Here is a 17,636-nt window from a genome sequence, read left to right on the forward strand (position 1 = left end):
CTTCTGGAGCTGTGTTCTTTCTGGAGCTTGCCAAGCTTACTGGTTGTTGGCAGGATTCAGTTCTTTGCATTTGTAGGACAAAGTCCTGTTTTCTTGCTGGCTGTCAGGTGGTGGGATTCGGGGGTGGGGTGGGGTCAATCTAAGCATCTAGAGGCTTCCCACATTTTCTCACCATGTGACTCTCTCACAACATGGCAGCTGGATTCTTTAAAGCCAGCAGGAGGGCCCAGTTCCTCCTCCAAGACATTATCTGATTAAATCAGGCCAACGCGGGATAGTCTACTTTTTGATTAACTCAAACTTGACTGATTAGGGACCTTAATTACATCTGCAAAAGCCTTCATCTTTGCCATGTAATATAACCTAATCACAGGAGTGACATCCCATGTTATTCACAGTCCCACCCCTGCTCAAGGATTATTCAGGGTATGTACACCAAAGGGTGGGAACCTTGGGCGCCATCTTAGAATTCAGCCTCCCATAAACACATTTGCATTTGTCTGGTCCCAAGGAAGGTGGAATCTGAACAGTAAATGAAGCACTTTTCCTATATTTCTTGATTACTCTGCTAGTCTTTCACTTCTTTGAGCTCATCTCCTTCCTCTAAGACCTTGATGTGACATATATGCTAAGTCAAGTGTGTGTGGATAATTGATCATAAAGGGCAGATGATCTCAAAGATCCTGATTAATAGTAATGGCTCCTCTACCTGACCTCCTATATTTTTTATTATTTGGCACTTAAAATATGTTTTGGTTCTCTGATTGTTTTCTTTCCCCAAACTTCCCCTACTTCTCTCTTTAATAATGAAATATATTTTTAATTTCTGACTTTATTTGGCTTTCATGCCTGTATGTTCAAAGTTCTTTTTATGAAAATAAATTTTCTTTTTTATATGAATGAGCTCACATCTGGCACTGTATAGAACCTAAGACTGTTTTGGTCTTTCTTATTGAGAGATCTTATTATATTATGTGTTGGTATCTAGATGTTAGCCCATGACCCTTGAGAAGGAGAGTTGGTGTTTCTAATACGTTTTCAAATCTCTCGTCTCAGGGTTTGTTCAGGGTTCATTCATGTGGATGCAAATATAGAGGGGTTTATAACTTCTAAACTCTCTGTTCCTGGTCACAGCTGTTCAGTCTAAGCTTGAGGACAGGTTACAGAAGGGTAAGACCAAATCCAGATTTTGTGATATGAAAATTTACTGTGGGTGTTGTATCCTCTTCAGGGAGTCTGCAGTTTAGCCAGGAGCCTTTCGCATTCATCGGCACTGAAGCAGAGCACCTCCTGAGACAGCAGTGAGAGACTTCCCCAGCCATGCTGACTGCTGTCCTAGGACTGTTAATGCTGGTAGCAGTGGCTGAATTTCTCATTGGCCTGGTTGGAAATGGAGTCCTCGTGGTCTGGAGTTTTGGAGAACGGCTCAGAAAATTCAAGGGGTCCTCATATAACCTCATTGTCCTGGGCCTGGCTGTCTGTTGATTTCTTCTACAGTGGTTGATTATGGTGGACTTAAGTCTGTTTCCACTTTTCCAGAGCAGCCATTGGCTTTGCTATCTCAATGTCTTCTGGGTCTTAGTAAGCCAGACCAGCCTGTGGTTTGCCACTTTTCTCAGTGTCTTCTACTGCAGGAAGATCATGACCTTTGAACACCCTGTCTACTTGTGGCTGAAGCAGAGGGCCTGTTGCCTGAGTCACTGGTGCCTTCTGGTGTACTTCATGATCAGTTTGTTACTTATAGTCCAGGGTAGGTTAGAGTTCTCCGATCCTTCCCACGGAAACAGCAGCATTTTATACCCCCCTTCAAACTGGCACTATCTGTATATATTATGGCTCAATACAGGAAGTATAATGCCCTTCATGGTGTTGCTTATTTCCTCTGGGATGCGGATTGTCTCTTTGTGTAGACACCGCAGGAAGATGAATGTCCATACAGTCGGCAGGAGAGATGCTCAGGCCAAGGCTCACATCACTGTCCTGAAGTCCTTGGGCTGTTTTCTTATACTTTACATAGTCTACATCCTGGCCAGCCCCTTCTCCATCACCTCCAGGTCTTTTCCTGCTGATCTTACCGCTCTCTTCATCTCTGAGACACTCATCACTGCCTACGCTTCTCTTCATTCTGTCATATTGATCATGGGGAATCCCAGGATGAAGCAGACTTGTCAGAGAATCCTGTGGAAGACAGTATATACTTGGAGAGAAAGGAGTGGTCAGGAGACTGTTTTGAGACACTTTTTTGATAGCTCTCCAAAAGGGGGCTGACTTTTACATATTTAAAATTTTTCCTTCTTTTTAAAAAAAATTTTTATTTTATATTAGAGTATAGTTGATTAACAATGTTGTGTTAGTTTCAGGTGTACAGCAGAGTGATTGTTATACATAGACATGTACCTATTCCTTTTCAAATTCTTTTCCCATTTAGATTATCACAGAGTATTGAGCAGAGTTCCCTGTGCTGTACAGTAGGTCCTTATTGGTTATCTATTTTAAATATAGCAGTGTGTACATATCAATCCCAAACTCCCAATCTGTCCCTCCCCCTCCCCCACCCCCAGTAACCATAAGTTTGTTCTCTATGTCTGTGAGTCTGTTTCTGTTTCGTAAATAAGTTTGTTTGTATCATTTTTTCTTTTAGATTCCACATATAAGCGCTATCATATGATATTTGTCTTTCTCTGTCTGACTTATTTCATTTAGTATGATACTCTCCAGGTCCATCCATGTTGCTGCTAATGGTATTATTTCATTCTTTTTTTAAAATAAATTTTTATTGGAGTATAGTTGATTTACAATGTTATGCTAGTTTCAGGTGTACAGCAAAGTGAATCAGTTATAGTTATACATATATCCACTCTTTTTTAGATTCTTTTCCCATGTAGGGTATTACAGAGTATCGGGTCGATTTCTCTGTGCTATACAGTAGGTTCTTATTAGTTATCTATTTTATATATAGTAGTGTGTGTATTTCATTCTTTTTAATGGCTGAGTAAAAGTTTTCCTTCTTTAACGCTATATCAATAAATGGACAATAGAAAATGCAGAATAAAAATCAATACTGTTTCTCTTTTCACAATGCAAAGTACATTATTTTAATATATGAGAGAAATCAAGGCTAGGGCTTTATGTTTGGTAAATGAGGTGTTATGTTCTGTTTATATACAGAAAATAATTCATTTCTTTTAAAATTACATATATAAGTTGTGTTTTTCCTATTATATTAAATCGAGATTAGGAACAATTAATATAGTGATCCTTAATTTTTATGAAATTTCATCTATCTGTTAATTTTAGTCATTTTAGATAAGCTTAAAAAAGAAGTACCAAATAAGTTTCCCATTTCTCTACTGTAGTTGGTCTCGTTATCTAACTGAAAAATAAAACAAAATATATTTCTATTTCTGGGAGTTTCTTTGAGCCCTAGACTTGCCTTTCAGGATAAAAATCAGTTGGCTGCCACAATTGGTATTACGTTCTGAGCCCAGGACCTAGTGTGGGGCAAGATGGGAGTGAGGGGCACTTGCTTCTGCTCCCCAAAAGAACATTGCTCCCTGGAGAGGTCAAGCCTTATTTTCTTTGGTCATTTGACCATCCTGACTGTCCACTCTGGCCTCTCCACAGCCTAAAGTCAGAGTTAAAACTCTGTTTTAACAGAGTTAAATGTTGGGTCTTTGAGTTGGATGGAGATCATCTAGAACATCAAATCCATGGAACTGTGTCTGTTTTTGTTTCTTCCTAAGTTCTTGGTGCCTAGAATATTACCTGGCCCATAATAAACAATAAATGTTTTGTAAATGATTGATTAGCTGTGTTAACTAGTCTTTTAACTCCTTTTATATATTATAGAGAAATTGAGGCCCAGAGAGGGCAATGGCCTGCCCAGAGTTTTGTAGAGAGCCAGAACTAACTTTTCAGACTCCTGGTCCAAGGCTCTTTCCTTTATATCACACTACTTTGCTAAAGAGTTAGCTTTGCCTTTCCCTCCTTTGAATCTTGTCCGTTTTTGTATATACTTTCTCAGCCTTCTTTTTAGGCTTATTTGAACACATTTTCTTTGGTTCAGTTCTAAAGGATCTGTAATCCAAAGGACAATACTTGATATACTTAAAATTTTTTTTCACTTCTACTTTCATTAACATGTTCTAACATATGTCTTTTCCTTATCCAAAGCTGTGAACTGAGGTATGTGCTAGCTACATGTGGATGTTAGTCATAGTTCAAGGGAGGGATAGCTCCACTGATGTCACTGTGAGCTGTGTGAGGTCAAGCACCATCTTTGTCTTCTGGAAATGATAATATTCATCCTTTTCAAGTATGGAGATGCTTCTCTAGGGTTATATTTTTAGTAGTAGAATGAATTTTCCACTATGCCATGCCTATTTTTGTACAGCTGTCTGTTGTGACCAGCTGTCATAATGATAATAACCTAACATTTGTATTGGGCTTTACACTTTATCAGGTATTCTTGTATGTAGTCTATTATCTCATTTGATTTTAATAGCAACTCTATGCAGGTAGTAATTCTATCCCCATTCTATAGATGACAAAACTCAGGCTGGAGTGATGATTTGCTTAACATCATCAACTAGTAAACAGTCAGATAAAACAGTCCCAAATGTTTGGACTCCAAGTCTTGTGCTTTTACCAGTAAACCTTAAGTTCCTCTTGTTCATACTTGTAAGACTTCATGCCGGGATTAGCCTGTGGAATGCTCAAGTTTGAGAGTATTTTTAAACAGGTGAAATAAGCAACTAATCTTTCATGTTTGGTGTTGGTGGGATGCCTGGGAGTCAAGATCCAAAATCATGACAGACTGAAGTATCTATGACTTGCTTTTCTTAGGGACAAAACACTTGCGTTTTCCCAGTCATCTTTTGGGGTTGGATTTCCTTCCTTTTCTGTGCGTGATTTAGCTCATGATGGATGTGAGGCTAGTTTGTGTTTTATCCAAGAAAACAAATCTGGAGGCAAATCTGTGCTTTTGAATTGAATCTTCTGTAATTAAATCTTTTATAGTTTGCATTCTCCGAGCTGCAGCTGGATCCATGTTCATGTGCATAAGTGTGTATGTATGTGTATAGGTCTTACTACTTCCCTTTCTGTTATGTGGTATGATCTCTGATGGTGCAGCCTAGAGGGGGACTGGAAAAAGATGTAAACAATACAGAAAGGTAGAAAATGTACAGCAGCATTTCCCAACTTTGAAACTGTAACTTTTGAATCCCATTCATCAAAGTTTGGGAATCATCTCACTTAACCCCAAATTTATTCCCCTCTCCTATATTTGATTAGTTTTATTTACTTGTCATTCTTCTGATTACTAATTTTGTAACTTCAAGTAATATGTTTTTCACTTTACTTTTTGAACCATAACTTATGACAGTGTCTACAGAATCTAACTATGTAGAAGGAAGAAATTAGTGCTTTAACTCTCATGTACTTTTCCCACATCCCAACTCATGTGTCCAACTTGAAATGACTTAAGGAGGAAATTAATTTATTGGAAGGAAATTGGCTATCTTTTACAATCAATGGGAAGTCTGGAGAGTCAACATCAGAATGGGAACCAAGAGGGTTTAAACAGCTGAGAACACAGCCAAGTCACTCTAGAGGGACTGATGCTGGCAGCAACACTCACATTTCAACTGTCAGCGTTATGTCCTAGACAGTGCCACTGCCTCTGTGAATGTGTCCCTTTGCGTCATAGTACATAAGCCCTAGCTAAGAGCTTCTGGTTGGCTGATTCTAGGTCACACACCTGCCCTAGATGATAGGTCCTGTGGTGAAAAAAAGTCTGATTTCCCTTTGGCTTCTAAAATATGTATTTTTAAATTAGATGAAATAATGTACTCAACAATGAGGTTAAGTAGCAGAATCGATACAGCAGACGGTCGATGAATGAACTGGAAGGTCAGCTCAAAGAACTCTCTCAGAAGGTATCAGGAAGCAATAAAAAGATGGAAATAGGAGAAACAGTCCAAAAAATTAAGCATATAGATTGAAGACGAAAGGAACTACTGGAGGCAACTTTCTCTCAATTAAAGAGAAAACGTTAGCAATATATAAGCATTTAAAATGCTGAGGGGCTTTCCTTTAGTGGGAGCTAGTGGAGTGACTTCAAGAACTTCTACATTTTATGTTAAATACAGTTATCATATTAGCCAGCAATTCCTCTCATAGGTATATAGCCAAGAGAAATGAAAATATATGTCCACACAAAAATTTACCAATGAATGTTCATGGCAACACTGTTCATAATAGTCAAGAAGTGGAAACAACCCAAATGTCCATCATCCAATGAATGGATAAAATGTGGTGTGTGTGTGTGTACATGCACACACATATTCATACGATGGAATATTATTCAGCCATAAGAAGGAAAGAAGTACTGATACATGCTATAACACAGATAGACCTTGAAGCGTTATGCTAACTGAAGGGAGCCTGTCACAAAGACTGCATATTATATGATTCCCTTTCTATGAAAGGTCCAGAATAGGCAAATCTATAGAAGCAGAAAGTTGATCAGTGGTTTCCAGGTGCTGGGGAATAGAGGTATTAGGTAGTGACTACTTATGGGTATAGGTTTCTATCAGGGTCATGAAAATGTTCTAAAATTAGATGGTGGTAATAATTGCTTAAGTCTGTGACTATATGAAGAACCACTGAATTATACACTTAAAGACACATTAAAGAAATTAAAGATGTAAGTATTGGAAAGGAAGAAATAAAACTCATTATTTTAATATATGATTGTCTACATAGAAAATCCCAATAATCTAAACAATTTTAGGAAATAAGTTAATTTAGAAATGTAGCTATATATAAGGTCAATACCCAAACGTTAGTGTGTTTCTATATAGCAGTATGAAACTAGTAAACCTGGGTTTTCAGAAAACCATTTTTCGCAGCCTCTAGTGTGCTGTAAAATTCTGGGAAAGCTTTAGTTAGTACAAGCTTCATGGTGAAAGTCAGTTTCAGGTTCTCAATCTTGGCTGCATGTGAGAATCACTTTGGCAGATTAAAAAGTATCCCAAGTGCCCAGGTCTTGCCCAAGAGCAATTACATCAGAATCTCTGAGATAGGACCCAGGCATTATGTCTTTTAAAGTTCCTCATGTGATTCAGATGTGCAAAAAAGGTTAAGAAAAATAGAGTATTAATCTCATTGAAGTTTTCTTAGCATAGTATCACTGAGATGAACTTATCTTGAATATAAGGTAAAAGATAACTTTAAAAAACAGGTATCAACAGTTCAGGATTTTTTTCTTTTAATAGGTTTTATTATTCAGCACTGGATAATTCTGAGGAACTAGTAAAAGAGTTGGAGGAACATCTGATGACAGCAGCATTCACTTCAAGGCCCCTAGCTTTGCAAACTGGCTTTGGGTTTTCCCAATATCCCCACAGGAGCAGTAACCAATCCAAATCCTTACTCCTGAGATCCATGTCCTGGATGTTCCCTGGATGGATCCCTTACCCTCTTCCCTTCTTTTGTCCATTCATCGTCATCGCCTTCTGGGTACATTCAGGCTCCGGAGCCACATTTTGTCACACTTTATTATTACAACTTGTCATAAACACGTTCCTCATCCTCACTTTCTCACCCCTGATCATGGCATTTTCTCTGTTTATCATGATATCTCTAGGAGAGCAGACACCACCTTTCCCAAACACCTTTCAACTCTATTTTCTGCATTCCCAAGGAGAATTCTTAGAACCTGCTCAAGTTTTGGGGATCCTTGTCAAATGAATCTCAATATGTACTCTCTTTGAAATGTTACCCCAGTGCTCCCAATTCCACTTTAGTTTTCTTTCACAGTACTTATCTGACATACATTTTAAAATTTAACTACCTGTACCTTTAAACTAGAATGTATACTCCTTGAGGACAAGAATCTTTTTCTTTGGTTTTCTTTGTGTCTTCAGTGTTTAGAATAGTAGATATTGTTGAATGAATAGCTATGGGCACAAAAATGGAGCGATAACATATATACTATTTCATAAACTGAGTCTTATGCTTATAATTTTTATGACAATACATATTCTTTTACAACACCATTTTAAATGATCACACATATTATTGTGTATGGTTGTACTGCCTTTTTAGAGATAAGCGATACTCTATGGCCCCCACCCCACCAGTTTTTGCTCTCTACAGTGCTGCAGCAAACATCCTTGTAAAACTCTAAAGGTAGAAGGCAGAATATGCATAATTCGCAGGTTTATCATATGCACTGCCAAATTTTTGTAGAAAATGAATATGCACTTCCACCAGAAGTGGGATCCTAATTTTAAATAGGGTTAGTCAGACAAGACTTCACTAAGAAAATAGTTAAACAAAGATTTTAGGAAGTGAGGCAGGTAGCCATGCAGGAACCTGGGGAAAGTGTAAAAGTTTGAGGTAAGAAAGTGTCTAATGTGTTCAAGGAGGAGCGAGGAGTCCACTGTGGCTGGAGTAGAGGGTGTAGTGGGCACTGAGGTCAAAGGGGTCATGGAGCCCATGATTTTAGGGACTTTATAGACCATTGTTCGAATTTTATCTTCTATTCTGAGTGAGATGGGGAACGATTGGAGGGTTTTTAGCAGAGGCAAGTGACAAAACTTGACTTAGGTTTTAAAAGACCACTTTGGTAGTTGTACTGAGAATAGGTTAAATTTAGTAAGGCAAAAGTAGAAGAATAAAATGGGTTGGGGGATATTGCACTGCTCCAGGTTTACTGGGGTGGTTGCAGTGGAGACAGGGAGATGTGGTAAGATTGTCGAAATGTTTTGAAGATAGACCTGGCAGGATTTACCTATAGATTAGATATAAGATATGAGAGATGAGAGGAATCAAAAGTGACTCCAAACTTTTGGCCTGAGTAAATTGCAGGGTCATCAGCTTGTCATCAGTTCATATGGGGAAGATCGTGGGTGAGGCTGGTTGACTTGTGGGTAAGACTTGGAGTTCAGTTTTGAACATGTTAAGTTTGAGATATATATTAGATATCAAAGTAGACTATATGAGTAAAATACATGAGACTGGACATCAAGGGAAAAGTCCAAACTGGAGATATATATTTGGGAGCTGTTAGATTATATATCATATTTAAAATCTTAAGACTAGCATAGATCAGTAAGGAAGTGGATGATATGGATAAGAGAAGAGGGCCAAGACTGAAACTTGGGGAACTCTGACATTAAGAGGTTGGAGAAATGTGGTGGAATCAATAGAGGAGACTGAAAAGAAGTAGCCAGTGAGATAGATGGAAAAAAGATGACGTCCTGGAGGCCAAGTAAAGAAAATATTTCCAGGAAGAGGGAATGACTAACATTTTCAATTGATGTTGATAATGTCAAGTAAAATGAGAGCTGAGAATTGACCTGTGGATTTAGAAATATACAAGTCATTGGTGACTTTAGAAAGAGTAGTTTTAGAGGGAGTGCTGTGCAAAAGCCAGATTTGAGTTGGATCAAGAGACTGGGATGGAGAGGAATTGGTGAAAATAGACAACCTTTTCAAGAAGTTTTGCTATAAATTGTAGGAGAGAATAGCAGCCGGGGCAGGGGACATGAGATCTAAATACAATTTTTTAATGGGAGATATAACAACATGGTTCTGTGTTGATGGGACTGATGGGAGGGGGGAGAGAGAGAGAGAGAGAAAGAGACAGAGATAGAGACAGAGAGACTGAGAGACCGAGAGACCAAAAGAGAAATAGTACCAGAGCGATTTTCTTGACTAGAAGAGAGGGGATGGGATCTAGTGACTAAGTGAAGCCTTCGCTTTAGATACAAGCTGTTAAAATCTGCACAAAATCATCAGGAAAGCCTGTGTCAAGAGCAGAGTCATTTATTAATAATCGTTCCAGCTAGGGAAAACTTTATTAAGAGCAGAACATCAGTGATGTCCACTGAAGGGGAGTTACAGAAGGTTTTTTAAGGGCTAGCTCTTATGATTATAAATTGGGTGATCTTTACTGGGTGAGCTTTTGGAAATGGGCAATGGATAGGGACTGGTCACTTTTAATTGGCTTTGGAGCACGAGTGCATTCAGTGTTTCTTTTTCCATCTGGATTCTGAAAGTTTTGTGGTCATTTCTTTCCAGATAGGTTGTGGTGTGTTCTTGCTTGTTTTGCAGAATTGATAATTTTCTGACAGGTGGGACTATGGATTTAATTTTCATTTCTCAGACTTCCTTTTGGTCATCCTCTGGCTGAGGCTATAGGACAGATGATTTTGAATGGTGATCCAGATCTACACTGCTGTTTGAGTTATCTTTTGTCATGTTGGCAGTAATTTTGATTTAAACAAGTCCTAATCTTTCTTGTTGCTTCTATTGCATAATTGTTCTTTGCATCATTTGAGGAGACAGCAGCCGCATGGCAGCATTTAAGGGAGTTTTCACACATTTGAACATAGCACAGTTTGCAGTCTACTTCTAAGAGTGATTGATATGATTTGTTTATGCCTAAGTCATAGGCAATGGGAGTAGAGGAAATACTTCGCCTGGAATATTGTTGCCTTTGCATTCAACACTTGAAGGCTTGACTTCAACTCAAGGAATTTTTTTTTAATGGATCTAAGTTTGTTAAGGTTGTGCCTTGACCAGGTTGCTACCTTAAAAGGAAAGGGGACGTTGGCCTTTTTTTTTAATGTTTTCCTCTGACATTCTTTTTAACCTGATTTACATTTCACAGGGTCAGGAAGCAATGCCAAGTGGCAAGACAGTATTAGAAATTCTATTTTGGGAGTGTGATGAGGTTGGTGGGAAGTATCAAGGAGGCTTGGATGCCATTCTAATAAGTTTAGATATTCTCAGGGCAATCGGACACCATCGAAGGTTTTTAAATCCCATTATAAAAAGCAGTTCTTTTAGGGGCTGTGGATTTAAAAGTTGTATTAGTTTTCTATGGCCATGTGATTACATTGGTCCCACCCAGATAATCCAGGATAATCTCAACGTCCATAAGCATAATCACATCTGCAAAGCTGCATTTTCCATGTAAAGTAACATTCATGGGTTCTGAAGATTAGGGTGTGGACATTTTGGGGGGGCATTATTCTGCCTGACACAGATGTCATTAAAGTATAGATTGTATTTTAAACCTTGGGAATAGAAAGTATTACTCAAGGATAGTGTGGGGTTGTTTCCTGAATCTTCATCTGCTGGGACATTACTTTAACCTGCCTTGTCCTGTGTGACCAAATCTCTTGGGTATCCTGAATTCCTCTATCACTTCCAGATCTGGGATACCTGGAGAGATGTTTTACCAAGTTCTCAACCAGAGGACTGGTACCTGCTTTCTTGACCTTGTTAATCCCATGGTCTGAGGCCAAACCCAATTTCTGCCCTTCTTTCACCTCCTCTCAGCTATCTCTACCTCTTAAGCTCTGCTGCTGCCCTGATACTGTGCTCTCTCCTTGGATCTAAATGACTTCTTCATCTTGCTCTGGAGCTGCCAGGCCTCCCTTTGGACTTGACTTGTGATTGTTGTCACTGTCCTGACATTTCTTTTCAACCTCCTACCCATCCACTAGCTCTCTCCCTTCAGCCTGCTGCATTTTTGGGAGAGTTTATTTCAGTACCCAAGATCTGAGACACAATTGAGAGCTTCAAGCCCTTTGAATGTTAAGAGAGGTAGCAGGAAAACAGAAGCCAGCATCTGTTGTGATGCTATGGACCTGCCTATAATTTCGAGGCTAAGAGCACAGGGCTGAAAATCTGACATTTCGGGGTTCCATTTCAGGTTCTTATATTTACCAGCTATAATAATGTTAAGTAACCTATATTAGTCTCAATTTTCTTATTTGTAAAGTAGGAATAAACGATAACCTCAAAGGCTTGTTATAAGCATTAAATGAGATAATGGATATAACCCAGTACAGTGTAGAAAGTGCTTATTTCATGTTTTGTTCTTGGTTCTTCAGATCATTATGGAATATGGACAGAGACACAAATAAGAAAACATACGATACTGGTGTGATACATCCAAATATTTCTATTTGGACGTTTTATTTTGAATTTGGGGAAAGTTGTGGTTAGTATTGTCAATGGCAGAGCCACTGGGATGCAGAGGGAGTAGTATGGTCTTATTTGTCTTTAGTGACGTTCTCAATCCAGGTGATATATTTCTGAACATTGGTGTAGATGCCCACATCCCCTCCCATGAAGTGTCCGACCTCGATCCCCTGTAGCTTGCCTTTGCAGATGACAGTAGCAACGGCCACCTCCTACAAGGGATCATGCAGAGAGAGGGAGAGAGACAGATATGGTCAGATCTTCTCCCTATAGGAGCCCTCTCGTCCGCAATGTGGATGCACCCTGTCTAGAGGTAGCATGCTGCCTCAAGAAAAGAGCACTGAGTTGGGAGACTGGAAGCTTGAGTCATTTATCTAGCTTTGTCGTAACTAATCTTGTGTGACATTGAGAAAGTCAGAGAAAAACCTTGCTAGAACTCACATGTAAAATGAGTCAAACTCCATTTGTTTGAACTGGTGAAGCCAGTTTCAATTGGTGAAAAGTTTCAGTTAATTTTTTAAAAGCAATGCCCGTTTCATAGTTGCATCTATGAGAATAAAAACCTAGCAAAGTGTTATTAACTCTAGATACTGCGTGATGCCCTTTAATGAATACAGGCATCTCTAAGGAGGGCCCTTTACTGAAGGTAATGGGGGGCTTTGCTGCAGCCTTATCAAATTTTCAAAAAATTATGAAGCTGTGGGCTTTCAATTTTTTAAATATCACAATTAAATAGTTAACTGGACATATATAATACAAGTAAGTGAAAGTTGAATACAGAGAAAAGATTACCCCAAAAATTCGACTGAACACTTTCACAAATTTAACGCATATGGAGTTTCTGTGGCTTTTTCCTTGTTCGGTTTTCTGGCAGTCTGCATCAGACATCATGGGGGCCTCCAGGTTCTGCCTTAAATCAGGGTGTCTGCCTGAGGGAAGACAGGGATAAAAGAAACCTTCCTGTTCACAATTTTTTTTTTCACAATTGTTATTTAGTGCTCCAATTACCACCTTCTATTTCAACTGGTGTTTTGTGTGTGTCTGAAGAAAATAATGAGACAAAGGGAAGACATGATTTTGTGCATGGTTAGGAGAGTTAAACTTGAGGATTTTGAAATAGCCTTTATGTCCCTTTAAAAAGCAGAGTTTTCTTTCTTCTCTGTGTCTGTTCTTGGAGGCATAAGAGGTGACCTGACTCAAGTTCTCTGGTGTCCTCCACATGTTAAGTGAGCTAGTATGGGAGAGGGGAGCACAGACTCTTTAACTTGAATTGTACCTCTGACGATCAGGAATGGCGTGGCCTCTGTGCAGAGTCAGGTGGCCTGGTGGCCCCCTCTGCCAAAGCTCTGAAGAAGCAGTGGAGCATTAGTCACCCTGGGAAGGGAGGAGCTTTGGACTTCTGGGAGGGTCTCTTTTTGTCAGACCACTCATATAGTATCTCCCTTTGGTCTCCATCCATTCTCCTCCCTTCTCAGCTATACAGACATGGGTGCTCCTCTTCAGGGATAACTGATGACCCTGGTTTTCGGTGGGAGGTGCACTCACCGCTGTTGTCTTGGCTCCAGTCCAAGCCTGAAAGCATACAGATGGTGCCTGGCTTGACGGTGCTGGTGGCGAGGGGAATGGGCTGGACTTTATGGTTGAGGATGGCGGGCTTAGCCAGCCTAATGAGCATGAGGTCATCCTGGGGGGAACTATGACTGTAGTTCCAGTAGCGGACAATCTGGATAGGGTCAATTATCTGCTCTGTCCCATCTCTGATTCTGATCCTGAGATTTCCCAGCATCACTTTCAGGTTTCTGGAGGGATAAAGGGTTGGAAGTGATCATCATCACCGTCTAAGCTGATGTTGAATGTTATAGTGTGCCGGATACTTGGCCAAGGGCTGTATCTGGATTCTGGATTACGTCATTTACCACTCACGACAAATCTGTGAGGTGGATTCTATTTTGAATCCCCATTTTACAGATGAAGTAACGAACGGAGGCACATAAGAGTATTCACCCATGTCACACAGTTGAGTGGCGGAGCCTTTAACCACTATGTTTGTTTATGTAGTGTCCTTAATGTAGTGGAGAAGAAAAGGATGCATGGCATAGAAATATTATTTTCCCTCCTTTCCAGCTCCAGCCTATCAGATTGGGTTATTTCCATTCTGGTGGAGGTAAGAGAATGAGGTGACTTGAGTGTTGGGTATCTCCTGTTTGCTTCATCAGATCTACTCACAACTCTTTCATCCTGCTCTGTACTTTGGAAGGTGATATTTGTGGATTAAGTCAGTGGGCTTTCTGGTCCTCTAGCGTTTGATTGGTATTTGGCCAATAAGAAGTACCAGAAAGTAAGGGGAGGGAGAAGGGAGAGGTTGGAGTATTTATCCTCCCATCTTTCTTCCTGTAAGGTTGCCACAGGGCGTGGCTGTTGGCTGTCTCTTGACCAATGGTTACAGCCCCTATCAGGCAGTCCCTGCGCACGGCGCTCTCTCTCTCTTTCTTTCCCCCTCTCCCCTTGTAAACATTCTCTCCCCCTCTGCTTTAGGTCTAGGGGTAGTAACTGCACCTTTCTAATACTAAACGCGGGGGGACTGAACTTTTTCCCTGTGTTTTCCCTATAACGAGACCATATCTTTGTCATTAGTTCTTTTTATGAACTCTCCTCAACTTAATCAAATTCGAGTGTACCATCAGTTACCTGCTGGTCCCTTAACTGACAAAACACATTCCTATTGCCAGTAAAAAACTTTAAAAACCGAAGGGAGACTGAGGAGGCATAGTATGTAGAACGGGGCTCCTCAAGAGCAGCACTGCTGACGTTTGGGGCTGGGTACTGCTCTGCGGTAGGGCTGCTCTGTGTGCGGTAGGGTGTTTAGCTGCATCCCTGCCCTGGCCTCTGTTCGCTGGGTGGGCGCCCTTAGCACAGCCTCTCCCCATCCCTCATCCCATTGTGACAGCCAAAGATGTCTGCCTTTGCCAAATGTAAACACCCTGGAGGGGAAGCTGCCTCTACTTGAGAACCACCGATGCAGAATGAGTAGCAGCTGTTGTAGTGGGTAAGGATGCCCAGCACTCACGGTAGGTAGCAGTGAGCAGGCGCCAGCACCCAGTTGCTTTTGATGAGGACACCCACACAGGGGTTGAAGTGAGACTTGAGGTCCACCAAATAGGGGGCATGGTCTTCTTTCTGCGCGGATGATTGAGCGGGGAAAATTGTCCCTGAGAAACATATATAAGATGTTCTTAGAACGAATAAGACAATCAACAACTTCCTAGTTGAATAGAAATATGGATGATTTTAAAGAAGTAATCAGTTGGCCAAGAAATGTGAAAATGTTTGACATTTTTTTTGAATCAAAATGTAAATCAAAATGACATAGTGTTTCATCTAATATTTATACTAATCATTTTTGTTTAATATTGGTAATAGTATAAGAAAGTACAATGAGAGGGACTCTCATTTAGTGCTTATAGGAATGGGAATTTATTCTATTTTCTTGAAAAGTGATTTAGAAATGGGCATCAAAAATTGTAAATGGTTCGTCACCTTTGACCTAATATTTCCAAAGCCAAGAACTCTTGATTCTAAAGAAATAATCAGATGTAGACAAAGATTATTAATAAATGTGCTCATTTTAACACTATTTATAATAGCTAAATGGTTGAAATATGAGTGTCCAATGCAGTAATGTTGGACATTGAAATACAAAAGTATATGAACAAATGGAACGTCATATATATTAAAATTGTATTTGTAAAGAGTATTGAACAGCAAAGGAAATATTGATAACCTTTAAGTTAAAAAATAAAAATGTACATTAATCCAGTAATCTAATTGTCTAAAAACAAGTAAAGAAACAAAAATAAACCATTAAAAATAAAGCCTGGGAGTAAATTCAGACAATGCATTAGCATGTGTTGACTGAGGTGGGATTATGAATGATGTTTATTTTTCCTACTTTTTAATATTTCCAAATTTTCTAGTATGAACATGCAGTGCTTTTATAAATGAATTATGTTATTAAAAGAAAACTAGAGGGCTTCCCTGGTGGTGCAGTGGTTGAGAGTCCGCCTGCTGTTGCAGGGGACGTGGGTTCATGCCCCGGTCCGGGAAGATCCCACATGCCGCGGAGCGGCTGGGTCCGTGAGCCATGGCCACTGAGCCTGTGCGTCCGGAGCCTGTGCTCCACAACGGGGGAGGCCACAACAGTGAGAGGCCCGCGTACAGCAAAAAAAAAACAAAAACAAAGAAACAACAACAAAAAAACCCCTAGAGAATAAAGAGGAGGAAGGCTGATTCTAGTATCAGAAATATTGTTCTTGTCTCCGCTGCCCTTGGTTCTTATGTTAATCCTCCCCAAGCCCAGTCCTGTACCTCACCACACCCTTCTCTGTGTGGTCACACAGTTAGAAACCCCAAGGAAAAAAGGGTGGAGTATTATTAAGGACAAGAGACATTGAGCTCTTGTTCTAAGTGCTTTACATGGATTTATTTAATCTTCACAATGACTCTATAGTGTAGGTAGTAATATCCCCATTTTGACTGTAGAAACTGAAGCACAGATAGATTAATTAACTTGTCCAAGCTCACACAACTGATTTGTGATGCAACCTAGGCAAGTCAGGGTGTGGTGGGAAAGGCCTCGCCAGCAAATTCTGCCATCAGAAGAACTTCATGGTAGTCAGGAAGTGTAGGACATAGGGCCCTAGCATTTGATCTTTTGCTCCCATGTTCTCCATTCCCTGCATTCTGAGTCTCTAAGCTTTTGAAAAAGGGCGCATATCAGATGTCAAAATGAGTACTCTGTCCTTGTGACTACACTAGGCTTGCCCACTGTGTGATGAAGCCCACATTTTGGAGTAACCAGGGTGGAACACTCACTGTTGAGCATTCTCTGAGGCAGGTGTACACCATAACCTACCCCATAGCTTAGCACTGGGGCTCAGCCTGTCCCGAGAGCCTTTGGAGTCTGAGAGGGGAGACCCCTAATTATGCTTCTGACAGTTTTTCTTGACTCTTCTTTTGCACCTTCCACACATCCTGCCTCTGCCTCACTCCATCCTATATTAACCCGTGCCTTATAGGACAGAGTAGAAAGTCATGGATACATACCAGCAAGGACACTCAAACAGAAGATAAATTTCATAGCCATCTAAATCTTTCCTTGTGAGGTGCGGAAGACCAGCAGAAAATGGAGCTCTCAGCTCAGTATTTTCCTCAGGAACACCTAGGAGAATCAGTGGGTATGGTTAGGCATGGGGGCACGCAGTGGGATTGAAAAGCAGCTCTGGGCATAGACAGGAAGGAGGAAGAGGGCTCCAGATAGGCGGATGGAGGCCCTTCTGCTCCAGGGAAGGTGGGGGACTGTGCCTCTATTGGGGTTTCTTAGGGAAGGACAAGGAAGCCTAGTTCCTAGACTTCTGCATCCAGGTCCCTCTATTTGCTGTCCCTAAAAGCCCATTTGCCTAAAAGTAGTTAAACTGTCTGTGGGAAAGGGAGCTCCAGGCTTAGGACTTATCTCCCCATGGAGTTTTTCAGGCCAGGGCTGTGGGGGACAGGATTCTCCACCTTAGTTCACGAAGACAGTGTGCTCAGGTTTGCTCTGAACTCCCTAACAGTTACTTATCCTTTCCTTCAGC

General features: G+C 40.4%; 3 protein-coding genes across 4 annotated transcripts in view; 2 read left to right on the forward strand and 1 right to left on the reverse strand.

The window, feature by feature from the left end:
• The window catches only part of MGAM (maltase-glucoamylase), a 221,947-nt gene that overhangs the window by 45,243 nt on the left and 159,068 nt on the right, over window positions 1-17,636 (forward strand). The window lies entirely within an intron of this gene.
• Window positions 1,321-2,268, forward strand: TAS2R5 (taste 2 receptor member 5). The gene is given in 1 exon segment (XM_029233075.1): window positions 1,321-2,268. A coding segment is annotated over 1 exon segment (948 nt).
• Window positions 11,962-17,592, reverse strand: PRSS37 (serine protease 37). 2 transcript variants are annotated; one of them, XM_029233417.1, is made up of 6 exons: window positions 17,566-17,592; window positions 17,110-17,224; window positions 15,074-15,215; window positions 13,552-13,805; window positions 12,799-12,935; window positions 11,964-12,218 (listed from the first exon to the last, which is right to left on the reverse strand). In XM_029233417.1, the coding sequence occupies exons 2-6, from the start codon at window positions 17,147-17,149 to the stop codon at window positions 12,078-12,080; spliced, it is 714 nt and encodes a 237-aa protein (XP_029089250.1). In that variant the 5' UTR covers window positions 17,150-17,224; window positions 17,566-17,592; the 3' UTR covers window positions 11,964-12,077. The 2 variants fall into 2 exon arrangements, with proteins under 2 accessions (XP_029089251.1, XP_029089250.1); XM_029233418.1 differs by lacking the exon at window positions 17,566-17,592 and having other exon boundaries at window positions 11,962-12,218; window positions 13,555-13,805; window positions 17,110-17,143.

This window comes from Monodon monoceros, unplaced genomic scaffold, assembly GCF_005190385.1.
Source record: "Monodon monoceros isolate NGI ecotype Baffin Bay Population unplaced genomic scaffold, NGI_Narwhal_1 Super_Scaffold_2, whole genome shotgun sequence".
NCBI classification, from domain to species: domain Eukaryota; kingdom Metazoa; phylum Chordata; class Mammalia; order Artiodactyla; family Monodontidae; genus Monodon; species Monodon monoceros.

Bases quoted from the DNA above. Each gene is read 5' to 3' on its own strand.
- PRSS37 (XM_029233417.1), bottom strand. From the start codon at position 17,149: ATGGCTATGAAATTTATCTTCTGTTTGAGTGTCCTTGCTG. The intron at 13,806-15,073 runs GTGAGTGCTGGG...TTATCCCTCCAG, and splicing joins CCTGCTCACTGCTACCTACC to AAACCTGAAAGTGATGCTGG. The intron at 12,219-12,798 runs GTAATCTTTTCT...GATCCCTTGTAG, and splicing joins TGTTCAGTCGAATTTTTGGG to GAGGTGGCCGTTGCTACTGT.